Source organism: Indicator indicator, chromosome Z (genome assembly GCF_027791375.1).
Source record: "Indicator indicator isolate 239-I01 chromosome Z, UM_Iind_1.1, whole genome shotgun sequence".
NCBI classification, from domain to species: Eukaryota; Metazoa; Chordata; class Aves; order Piciformes; family Indicatoridae; genus Indicator; species Indicator indicator.
In genome coordinates, this window is record NC_072053.1 from 54,540,593 (window position 1) to 54,552,736 (window position 12,144).

The 12,144-nt window shown below is 40.2% G+C and overlaps 1 protein-coding gene across 2 annotated transcripts in view; it reads left to right on the plus strand.

The window, feature by feature from the left end:
- Window positions 1-359: 359 nt before the first annotated feature.
- DAPK1 (death associated protein kinase 1) overlaps window positions 360-12,144 on the plus strand; it is a 92,460-nt gene continuing 80,675 nt past the window's right edge. For both annotated transcript variants that reach the window (XM_054398209.1, XM_054398208.1), the window contains exon 1: window positions 360-421. In XM_054398209.1, coding sequence (XP_054254184.1) covers window positions 360-421 — 62 coding nt within the window. The remainder of the gene's footprint in view (window positions 422-12,144) is intronic.

Genomic DNA, 12,144 nt, shown 5'->3' on the forward strand with positions numbered 1-12,144 from the left:
ATCCCGCTTTATCGCGCAACGGAGCCATAGAGGAATGAACCGGCCGGCTGGGCGCCGGCAGTCGCCACGAGTGGGCGGGGGTGCAGCTGCCGGGGAAGGGGCGGGGGCAGAGGGTGCCGCTTTCTTCTCCCGTCGTCTGGGCAGGCGAGGCGTTCACCAGCCTGCCGGTGCCGGTCCTTCGGCGGTGTGGAGGGCGGGGAATGGTCCCAGAGCCGCGAGGGACGGTGCCCGGCCGCGGGCAGGGGCGCTAACCTCCGCGCTTCTCCGCAGGGCGCGCAGCCGGGCGTGGGGCTGCTCTGGGGTGCTTGTGATGAGGGCGCCGAGTAGGGGCTGAACTCGGCGGCGGCGAGGCGGCGACCATGACGGTGTTCAGACAGGAGAACCTCGAGGAGCACTACGAGACGGGCGAGGACCTCGGCAGGTGGGTGCGGGCTGGCGGCGGGTCTGGGCTGTGGGAGCCGCTTCTGCTGTGTGCGGCGGGGCGGCGGCACAGCTTTTGCCGCTTGAGCCTTGCCACGCGAAGACGGCAAAGGGAGTTGAATTTTAAGCCTTGGCATACTTGCTTTTTTTTTATGTGGGCCCCATGGGATTTTGTACCGGAGCAGTTCCCGGTTGGTACCTTTTCGGCTTGGGGCCCATGAAGATGTCGTGCAGTGCCCGCGAGCTTACCTGCTGCCTTCGGGGCACAGGGGCAGCTGTGAAATTGTAGGGCTTGGTGCTGGCAGCCCGGCGGGTAGCTGGAAACGTGGTGGGTTTGTAAGACAGAAGTTCTCATTGTGTAGTAGTGAAGAACTCCGTCGTATGTATTGCATATTGGTTTCGTTTTAGTAACACGATTAAAGAAATTAGGAAAAGTCTAACTGTACTTCATCCTTCGTGCTGGGATGAAGATCATTTTCTGGGCATCGCTATCGGAGCTGGAAGTCAGATCAGGGGATGTGAGCAGGGGGCTGCAGATAAAGCACTGTCTGTTCGATCCTTGGTTCTTGAATGCTGTGTAGAGATCTCCGAGCTGAAGCTGTTAGTTATGCCTTATTTCCAGTGCTTTCGGTGTTTAGAACTATTGGAACAACGAATTGTGTTATGTAGAAGTCCTTTTCATCGTTTTCCCCCTTTCTTCAAAGGGGAATCCAATGGCATTTTAACACACCAGTCTAGTATAATCCTTTTCTAGTGTCATCTTGGTGATTTCAAAGCTTAGGATCAGTGTTCACGTACCGCAGAGCAGTGTATGTGAGGCAGATTATCGTATGTCTTTGTGTCTACCTTTCCAGTGAAGGACCCAGTAACAGCTAATGTTGCAAACAAGGTACTGGCATTGTGAGGAACTTAGAAATACAACATTTTTCTTAAAAAAAAAAAAAAAGCCTAACAAAATCCTCCATGTTACCAGACGTTTTATTGAATTGTATTTAAAGTAAACTTCACCCCTTTTAGGTACAAGCTTGTAGTCGTGACTTGTACAGATGCATAATGATGTGTACTTATATTTTCACATAGCGTTTTGAGTTTTCTTTCTCAAACATCTAAAATAATAAGCTGTGCTGGACAGCAAAGTCATATTAACTTACTGAATATCCTCTTAGAATGACATGTTATATTAAACCATAAGTTTAGGTTCTGTTATCTAAATCTTTTGTTTGGATACATAAAATTGTTTGATGTGATTTCTGTTCTTTTTGGCAGGAACACATAAAGTGTTCTAAAATTGAGATTTGGCTTTCTGGACTCTTGAAAATAAACCTATGCATTGCATAGAGGCAGTGATAATGTGGTTTACAGAGGAAAATAATTTCTAGATCTGGGTCTTCATTTTTTCTTAAGGGTCTTCAGGGAGAAGGCAATGACAGTATTCTGGTTTGGAAGGTGTTAAGGTTTATGTAACCTCTTGTGTTTATTTTGAAGAGAAAGTGGCAATGCAATGTTTGGTCACTATTATTTGTAAAATAGAACCATTATCCTTAGGCCAGTTTTTAAAGAAATGTTTAAATACATAGGGGTTTTTCCAAACAAACATACTTTGGTAATCACATGTTAGCTCCAGAACACAGTAGTGAAGACCAAACATTTCATTTTTACAGTACAGGGAAATGCAAACACTGAATAATGTTATATAGACAAAGAAACAAACAAAAAAAATAAACCCTGCAAAAACCCAAACCGACCACAAATACTATTTTTTTAATTGGCAGAATATTGCTAATGGAATTCAGTTTGAAAATGGTATATTTATGTGATCAGTTGCAGGCAAGGTATTACAGTGCTGAGGTTGTTTTTATTCATTTTAATTCTATATAAACTTGGCATGCAGTCTAAACCTGTAATATTTTAAGAATATAAAAAGTATGTTAAACTCTGCTGTAGTTTATCCTTGAAAAAAGTAAAGGAAACTAAGAAGCAGCTCATTGGTTTCATCTCCTGTTTTGAGAAAATAGAAGGGGACAGCAAAACGCTGGGACAGTGAAACACTGTGACTGTTTGTTAGGGTTTTTGCTTTAAAAATGGAATGCAGTTATTTAAAAAAGCCAAAGCTTGCACTTCAGCATCAGTTTAAGAAATTGGGATTATTCTACTGCAAAGTGTTGTCATAAGAGTAAGCAAATCTCAGGACAGCTGTTGTATGGTTTAGTTTAGTGTTTCTAACTTCTTCTTAAACTTAAATTTCCAGGATCGCTTGAATATCCTCTTGTAAATCTTATTGATTTCCATTCTCCCTTACCCCTTAGGCAGGTTTTTCATCATTATGTTTGGATATAAATATAGGTGCAAATGTCAACCCTGAGGCTCAAAAGTCAGAAAGCAGTGAATACTAAAAACACTTTGGACTTTAAAATTTCCTGCGTTCATTTGGGAACCTAAACTGTGGTTTAATATCAGAGCTAATCAATGACAAAAGGTTCCATTCTGCAAAATCAACCTATTTTTCCTCTTGTTCAGGAAGAATATTTTTTATTTCCTCTTATTTAGCAGCAATCATGCAGCAAACGAGGTGAATAAACAGATTAGTTTTTATTGACAGAGGAGTGTTTGAGTGAGTGGATCCTGAGGTTCCTAGGCCAACTGGCTCTGTGAGGAAGCTCAGTGAAGATGAAAATACTCCAAAATTTTAATAATCTTAACTGTCTTCCCTTGTAAATTATTTAGCAGCCTTTATTACAATACTTCTGACAGTAACTAGAATTAAAAAGAAATCATTTGAATATGAAAGTGATTTGAGAGAAGTGTCTTGAAGAAAGTAAATGGGTTGTGTGAATTAAATTTTTGATTGAAACTAATTGTGAAGTCTTAAATACTGCATAACATAAAACCTAGTTTCGTTGAAGACAAGGAGAAGTGGTAATGGTGTGCCTGGGCGGAAAAAAATATCCCACACTTTATAGTTTTCTGGTATTTCACAGTACTTTTATAGAAAAAGTAATACATGGTCCATGTCCTTTCCCCAGAATGTTTGAGTTTTATCCCATTCTTTGGTTTGTTCTGACTTACGCTTGGGGAGTATAAGAAAAAAGAAAGTTGGGGGTTGGAATACTAATAGGATCACCCTTATTTGCCTTGCCTGTATGTGATTTCTGCTGATATGTTCGTGGCTGTTCAGGTTGGTTTATCTTAAAAGGTTGTGCCCAAACAGTCTTGTGAGACCTGTGGATCTAGTGTTGGTTTTAATACAGACTGTATAAGAATATTGTGATTCTTATCATTTTATATGTTGCATTGCATGCACAAATTTGAAGTAATACTTGCATTGTTCAAATGCAGGCTACCTAAGATGTGTCAAGTAATCATCCAACCGTGAAATTTCAAGGGATAGTAAAGATTATCATGAAGGAGCAACGCATTTACTAAAGCTATTTTGCTCATTTTAATTCTGCCTGCAGTTGCAGGTGGTGTGACTGTGCATTTTAAACACCCCACTGCAGTGCTTTTACTTCAGTCTGCCCAAAAGACACGAATTCAGGTTCATCAATATTAAAAACCTCACCACAGTGAGCATGCAGGTAAAGACTTTGAATCCAGATCAAGCTAATAAAAATACTTTTTTTCACCTTCTTGTGACTGGCCTTGCTTGGGAGGTGCTACATGGGTTTACTTAAATAATTGGGAGAGGTCCCTAAACAATGTTGTGGTACAGATAGATACTGCATCTGTTTAATGTGAATTGAAGGGATGTTAGCCTCACAAATAGCTCGCTCCTCATTTTGGCGGGGGAGGGCTGTGTTTGGAGTGTTGAGGGGTTTTGGGGTTTTTTTGTTGCCTTGGTTTGGGGTTTTTTTACATTTGTTTGGTCTTGGATTTGTTTGGGGGTTTTTTGGGTTTGGTTGTTGGTTTTTTTTGTTGTTGTTTTTTTTTTTTACTTTAAACTTCTACATGCCTTCCTGAAAGAGGTGCACGTTGCTGAACCAAAGTTTTTCCATTGAAGAATGGTATTTACGTCATGCTGTGGTTTTCAATTTTTAGATTCTTGTTGTCTTAAAAAACAGGAAGAGGTACCTAACAATTTTAAACTGGAAACTGATTTCTGTAGTAAGCAGGAAGTCTGTAGGCAGAACATAAATCCCTGCATGCACAGTGATGTGTATTTGGTTGTTTGCGTGTCAGTTTCCAGAAATGCTGCTGGTTAGAACTAGTAAGGATCTTTGTCATCTTTTGTCACACCGTGACTGTGACTACATTGCACTTAAACGCAAAAAATATTTGGATGGCAACTAGAATTTGGCCTTCATGGTGCTCTTCAGGCTTCACAAACTAGTCATGCTAGCTAGCCAATGGACTAAAATTGTGTGAGTATTGTCAAATTTTGTTGTGAGATGCACAGGAAGTGAAGTTCTTTTGAGGTGATACTTCCTTTCAAAATAATCATATTTAAAACCCAAGCCAACCCTCTTTAATAATACTACGGTGTAATATTTGTTTCTTATGAATTATCAGATTAGTAGGTTAAGGGGCAGAGGAGCAATGTAAAAGAGGGTCTGGTAAGGCTCAAAGTATTGTGTACAAGGTACAAAACTTTATAATATGTCAAAATCTGTAATTTCTGTCCTCTTAAATTTTTCTTGCTGTAACCTCATCTCCACTGGTCCATTAAAAGGCATGTGTTTAACTTCCTTTTCAGAGGTAACTGCTGAAGATGCAGAAGATGCAAACCTCTGCAGTACCATTTCCTGTTTACAAGCACAAAGATAAATACTACAAATGTGGAATTCCCTGCTTCTATAACTACATATATGCAAATTCCAGTAGACCATGATAATTAAAGTAAATTTAGTGGTCTATATGAGTCTTTCAGGAGTAAAAGGAACCTGAAAACACTGGCCACAAAATTGCTGTTTGAGCAAGAAACCTCATTGTATGTGTTTTTTGGGGATTTTTTTTTTTGAAGAGTTGAAAATTGTGAAATTCAGAATTATTGTGAAGGACATTTTCTGTGCTGTTGAACTGTGTAAATATTGTATCAGACCTGTCACCTCTCAGAGGAGAAGTCGGTTATTCCACACCGGCCTGCAGTTCCTGTCCCTAGTGCTTATGCAGGCACTGAAAAAAAAAAAAAGTCTTAACTGGGAAGTATGGTGGGGGGAAGTATAGTGGGGAGAATTACTCTGTGCCTCAAGTCACTTTACCTCCCAGCCGTGCCTCAAAAGGCCTCCTTTTGGCAAACACATAGCAACGTGCAGCTGATTGCACAGTGCTACTGCTGACAATTACAGCCTTATAAAATCGGCTATTTGCTGCATGAAAAGCACAAGAGGTGCAGACGCTTTTGGGGTATAACTGCTTGGTCCTTTATTCCTTGCTGTGGGGGAGAATAATGCCTGCTTTGTAGCTTTTTTAAATGAAGTGTAATTAAAATTAGAGCTTGCTGATTTTTTTTCCGTGCCTTCAGTTCAAATGCATAAAACTTTGTAAATTTAAAATCCATCAGGAAGCAGATAAAAATGCTCATCTTCAGTTTCTCTTGTGGCCAGGCCCAGTGATGCACAATCAGTACTGGAGGCAGTATCTTAGGCATGTGCAAAAACTTTGATTCTGTCTTTCTGGGCTTTGCTTTTTTTGTCCTTCTATGTTTAATGAGATTTTTTTAGTGTTTCATTTTTTCATTCCTGTTTATTGTCTGCTTTAGCTGTGTGTACCAAGCAGAAATTGGCCCTTTTAGTTCAGGAAAAGTGAGGTGGAGGCCAAGTTTTCCTGAGAGCTATGTGCCAAGCTCAATTCACATTGTTGGTGACTGAAAAGAGCAGTATCACTTTCCTCTGCTATGTTTCTTGGTGGGTTTTGGTTTTTGGGGTTTTTTTTGTTTGTTTGTTTTTATGCAGCAGTGCTGTCAAGGGCAAAAAACCCAACTGATATCTAATTTATGGCAGCAGTGTGCACCCAGATGAGCTGATAGCACTGTGAAATCTCAGTCTGCATGGAGTTGTGATTGCTTCCATAAATCTAATTCAAGTATGTAGGAAGAACAGAGATAAAGCGTCACTTCACTACAAAGGCAGAAGAACATTAACTAACAAGGAAGTTAAACTTGAAATTAGGAGAATGACAGATGGTGCAGTTGTTCTGGAGTAACCTTGACAAATGGTTCTTGCAGTTGATCAGATATCAAAGGGGGGTGGGTTTTTGGAGGAAAATGCATGTTTTCTATGAGAACCACAGGAGAGTTTAATGGCAAGGTGTCCTGTTTTTAACTGACTCAGCAAAACTGTGCAACTTGTTGATCTAATTTTATATTCCAAAGAAAAAATGCCAGTTAAGGCAGTGGCTCAGTAGTGTTTCTAGACAGTAGCAGCTTGTATAGGAGCTCTGGCTGAAATAAGACTGTTGTTTCTCAAACTGTAGTTTGACCCCATTGCAGGAACCTGAAAAACATTCATTGACTTACCACGCAGTGTAGTAGATCGTCCTTAACCATCACTAATTCATGTCTGAGCTAGGCAGAAGCTGGGAGAAGCACGGACAAAGCCTAAAGCTCTTCAAGCGTAAACTGTTTTGTTGCATGTCTTCATTATGCACTGAATTCTGGAGTAATGTGAAATTTAGTAGAACTGGATAGAAAGACCTCTCTCAAGGAGTCTAATACAAATGGTGTTGTTAAACTCAAAGATTTCATCACGTAGGGGGTAGTGCAGATAAAGTGCTGCCTTCATGCTTTGGTTAGTTGTTAGCTAACATTCCTGTTGGTTTTGTTGCAGTTATGAACAGGCTAATACTACAAATGGATCTTAGGTATCTCCCCATATCCTTGTGAAATACTTTGCTGTATCTTGTTTTACAGTTCTCATCCCTGTATTCAAAGAGATGACTGATACACTGTTGTAAAATGAGGAAGGGATGCAAAGATGGTGAAGCTGAGGGAAGAAGCCTCTTGACAGAGGAGACTTTAAGACATTGGTATATTTAGCATTGCACTTCAGAGCTTGGAATGGTACAGTTTTTAAATACAATGAAGAATGAAAACGCCGAGAAACAAATTTGATAAACTAGATTTACAGTGTTTACGGATGAATTTACAGACTGGCAATTGAAAGGTTGGTTGCCTCCAGAAGAGTGAACTTTGAGATTTGTCTTTGAAATGTGGTCAGTGTGAATATGGAAAATAAACTGTGTCAAGACCAAGTTTGTGAAATTGAAGGAAACCGTTGCATGACACCGATAAAGATCCAGTGGATATCTTAGATGAGTTTTATCTCTTTTTCAAAGTTTTCAGACATAGTGTAGTGCTTAAGAATGTTGTCCCTTTTTGCACTAGAAGTGTTATATATTTAGTGTATTTGAGTTTGGGATTTTTGTTATTGTGGCACATGCTCTTGTACTAGGTGCTTTTTACCCAAATCCAGAATAGTTCATATGGTTTAGGATTGCTGTAGAACACCATACTGAGTAGTCCACATGACAGTCTGCAACCTTATTCTCTTGATTATGATGTTTTATTTCCTTCCCCTTATTCTCTTGTGATTACGCAAACTAATGCGACGGACACTTTCTGCTTCAAGAGGCAATGCTGTTAAAGAAGCAGCATCATTTCACATCTGTCTAGACTAGTGCATGCATTGACCACCAACATCAGGGACCTTACAATGTAGTGGTGTACCACTCTCTCCTACAGCAATTCTTCCCCAGTACTGTGCTTTGCAGGTGCAAGCATGCTTGTTTTTTTAGGAAGCTTAGGTGGCGTTGCCTGGAATTAACCTAAAAAAATACTGTGTGACATATTCAAAGGTTGGAAGAGTTCACAGACAGTGTAAATTACAAATGCTTAACACCTGATTGCAATGAACAGTTCAGTTGAATTTTCTGATGAATTATGAAGAGGAATGAGCCTTTGGAAATTAAAAAACATTGCACTGGGCAGTATGTGATGGTTTGAAACTGTCTTTTTAGTTTTTCCTTGCAAAGTTCAAAACAGAGAAAGTGAAAGAATGTAAATAAGTCACTATTGGGTGTAAGAAAGCAAAATAACGATTGTTCTAAACACTTCCATTGGATAGATAGAAATGTTTAAGAACTATTACCCAAAACAAAGTGGGCACTCTGCACATTCTGCGTTCGGCAGTGGGGGCAGTTGCTGGGCTGTCTGGCTGCTGTTTTCTTCTTCTCTTCTGGCTGAAGATAACACGCACTGACCTTGGCAGCTAAGTTAACAACTTTCTGCTTAACAAACTCTGCTTCTCTGTCCAGGGGGGCCTGGGGGGAAGCTCCTGGGAGAGGGAGGCCCCTTTGGAAGGGTCCCTTTTGGGGGAAAGCAAAGGGAAATTGGTTGTGCTTTTCTGTTGATTGCATATATTTGTAAATGTTGTGGATTTTGTATATTTGTACATATTCATTGCATTTCAACATAGATTTTAGACTCTGCTTGTAAATACAGCCTTCATTTGCTTCCAGACTGGGTTAGCCTGGTTATTGTTGGTGGGGGGGGAATTTCAGCTCACACCGACACACAGTAGCATTCTGTATTCTTCTTACTTAAACTGGATGTTAAGTTAGCCTGTAACTGAATGGGTATACTGGGAATACTTGGTTTCTACTTCATCTTTATTTGCGAGCAGCTAATACCATGTTTCTAAAATTTTACAAGTTACTTGAGGAGCCCTGCTTTCTGTCTGGTATGTAAATTGGCTTCTGGACTCTTGTTCCTAAGGCTTGAGGCACTGAGTGTGTGTACCTGTAGAAATGTTCACTTGGAGTACCTGCTGATGTATCATGGGAACTGATAACAGAGTAACAGAGGGATGTTTTTTCCCAGGTCACATGGCGTGTTGAAGCTGTACTGTGTTGATATTCTTGCTCTCATGGGACAGAGAAAGGGTGTTCATTTTCTGGAGTTTTTGGAGACTTTTAACTGTCTTCTGATTACAGAGAAGCGATATGGGCCCTCTCTTCTATTCTCTTCTTTCTCTGCTTTCTGAAAGTCCCAGCTTTGTTCACTATTGCAGAGTTTTCTGCAGATTAAGAAGATTGTACTTTATTGCAAACATGATCCTTTGTACTTCTGTATTTCTAAGAAAGACTGAGAAAGCCAATTCTTAAAACTTACTATCACATGTAGTCTGTGGTGTTTCTTGATTGGTTCTATGCTTACTTTGCCTAGTTATGTAGGTATAACTAGGTGGAGCTAACTTGCACAGTGGTTGATAATACTGTAATCTGTTCTGGCATGGTTTACAATTAAAAGCATTCTGCCAAGTTTAACATAGATTGAGGGCTGGGACCTTTCAACGGACAAAAATAATATTAGTGGGTCTTTTACGTGGGTCTGTGTTGTGGCCAAGAACTCAGCATTTTCAATAGCTTCATCAACAAAATTGCCAGTTCATTATTTCCTAAGAGAAAGAACATGGGTGTCTTGGATGGTAATAAGTTTTAACTTTCCTTTGATACCTTTCTTCTTCATGACTCTGATTCTTTTATCAGGACACATGGCTCCTGTTACCTTTAATGAAGATGATGCAGATATAATCCCACAGATAGATATTTCACCATGTCTCGGGCTTTCTTTATCTTTCGGCAATTTTTTGTGGTGTTTTTTTTTTTTTTATTTCTCTGTGCATGTGTGTGTTTGTTTTTTGTGGGTTTTTTGTTTGCTTGTTTTGGGGGTTTTGTGTGTGGGGTTGTTTGTGTGTGTGTTTTTTCTGCTAGCATAAACTTCAAACATTTGGATATGAGAGTTAGGATTTTTTTGGTATATCATCACTCTGGCAGTATGTGCTTATCTCCATGAGTGGGGCCATCTGTACAGAATTGCTGTCGATTCCCTGGGAAAGGAAAGCACATCAGGGAACAGCTTAGTTCCTTATGTCTCATCTTTTCTCGCTGCTTTTTACTTGAAAAGGCTTTTTGGTACTATTTACTTTGTGGTCCTGCCTAGAAGAAGACTTGCTTTCCTGCTTATTTATTTCCAGCTATAACATTAACTGGAATATACCCATTCCAGGTAAGATTTTTATAAAGCTAGTCTACTTCTGCTCACTTTTTTCCTTTAAAAAGAAACCTTTACATTACTGTTCTTCCTAAGGGTGTGCTAGTTCCTGGTCATTGCTGCCCTACCTGCATGCTGGCCTGCCTGGTTGTTTTTACAGGCTAGCTAAACCAGCCTAACGAGAGGACCAGAGAATGGGGTGGTCTCGTTCCTCACCAGCTGAGCTGCGTTTTCCTGCTGCTTTTCATGTGCTGGCACTGGCACCACCCTGAGCACAGCCTGGAAGTGGGAATGGATTACAGATTGAGCTCCCTGAACTGGGTCACTGTGGTCACGTCAGGCAAGTATCAGTGCCAGCTGCTGGCATGGTGTTCAACTGCCTGACCAGAGGGATGGGGATGCCTCTGGTTGTGATGGATGCAGGCTTGATCTACTAACTTGCACCATAAAGCACCTGTGCACCATGAGCTCTGTGTCAGTGCTGTGCAAGTATGGCCAGCTAAGACTGTAGAAGAACTGTTCTGAATTGGGAAGCAAAACCTGACTGTTGATTAACCCTGGACAATGAGGTCAGTGACTGCACAATCTGAGTACATTTTCCTGTGACAGCTGCCATAGACTAGGCAGACAGGTACTCCTTTGCATAGAGGTCAGAGTGGGCAGCTTGGAATTTTTTCCTTTTTTTAGTGTTTTAGATTTCCAAGTGCTCAAGCTTGTCTGTGGATGTGAGTAGTTGTGACTAAAGGTTGAAGAGCTGGGCAAGTGGACAGTTATCATGATTGTGTATAATGTTACTAAGGCACTTGGTAGGAAATTTGTGTATGTGACACAAAATGTGCTTTGTTTTGTTACCTCTCCTTAAAGCTGTTTCAATCAAGAAAAAACAATATTTTTAATCACTGGCTTAATTTTTTTTATTTAAATGATGTGTTTGTAGACTGTATTGTTTGAGGAGTTTCTTAGTTATTTAGCTAACAACAAATTAATGATTGGAGGAGAAAACCCAGAATTTTTTTCCAAATGAAAGATGAATTCTGTCTTCTTTGAAGTGTAGGCATGAGCTTGTGTATCTGTTCTTGTGCTTTGGTACTGACCGATTAGTAAGAGACATGTGGATTTTATAGTGAATTTTTTTGTACATGATGAGAAGAAACCAAATGTGGTGAAATGCGTTCCACATCTTTAACTATAAATTTTTGGGAAAGCTGAGTCATAATCCATTTGGGGTATTGCAGTTTATTTTCACTTCTGCTTTCAGTGATTAGATTTTACCTTATTTTTATCAACTGTTTGGTGACTGATTGATACCCTATCACCATACTAAATGATGTTTCAAATGTACTGAAAAAGTAGCATTTTAATACATTAGCATCGTTTTATGTATCTAACAGGTGCAGCTGTGCTGTGAATATCATGCATTTGTGTATTTTTATTAGTGACCATTCAATACACATCTTCCAGAGTCAAAATCTGTGCCTAGAGGCACATTGTTATTGTTCATTAAGATCATGGGTCATATGCTATAAAGCAGGGAGGTTCTGAATAGGTGAAGTAAAGCAAAGCTGCTCTTGTGGTGAAAGAGTGTGGTAAAATAATGGAACAGGTTGCCCAGGGGTATGGTTGAGTCGCTATCCCTGGAGGCATTCAAGATCAGACCTGGGGGCAGACTGATCACTGCAGGGGGGTTGGGCAAGATGACCTCTCAGTGTCCCTTCCAACCTGATGCAATCTGCAAATCT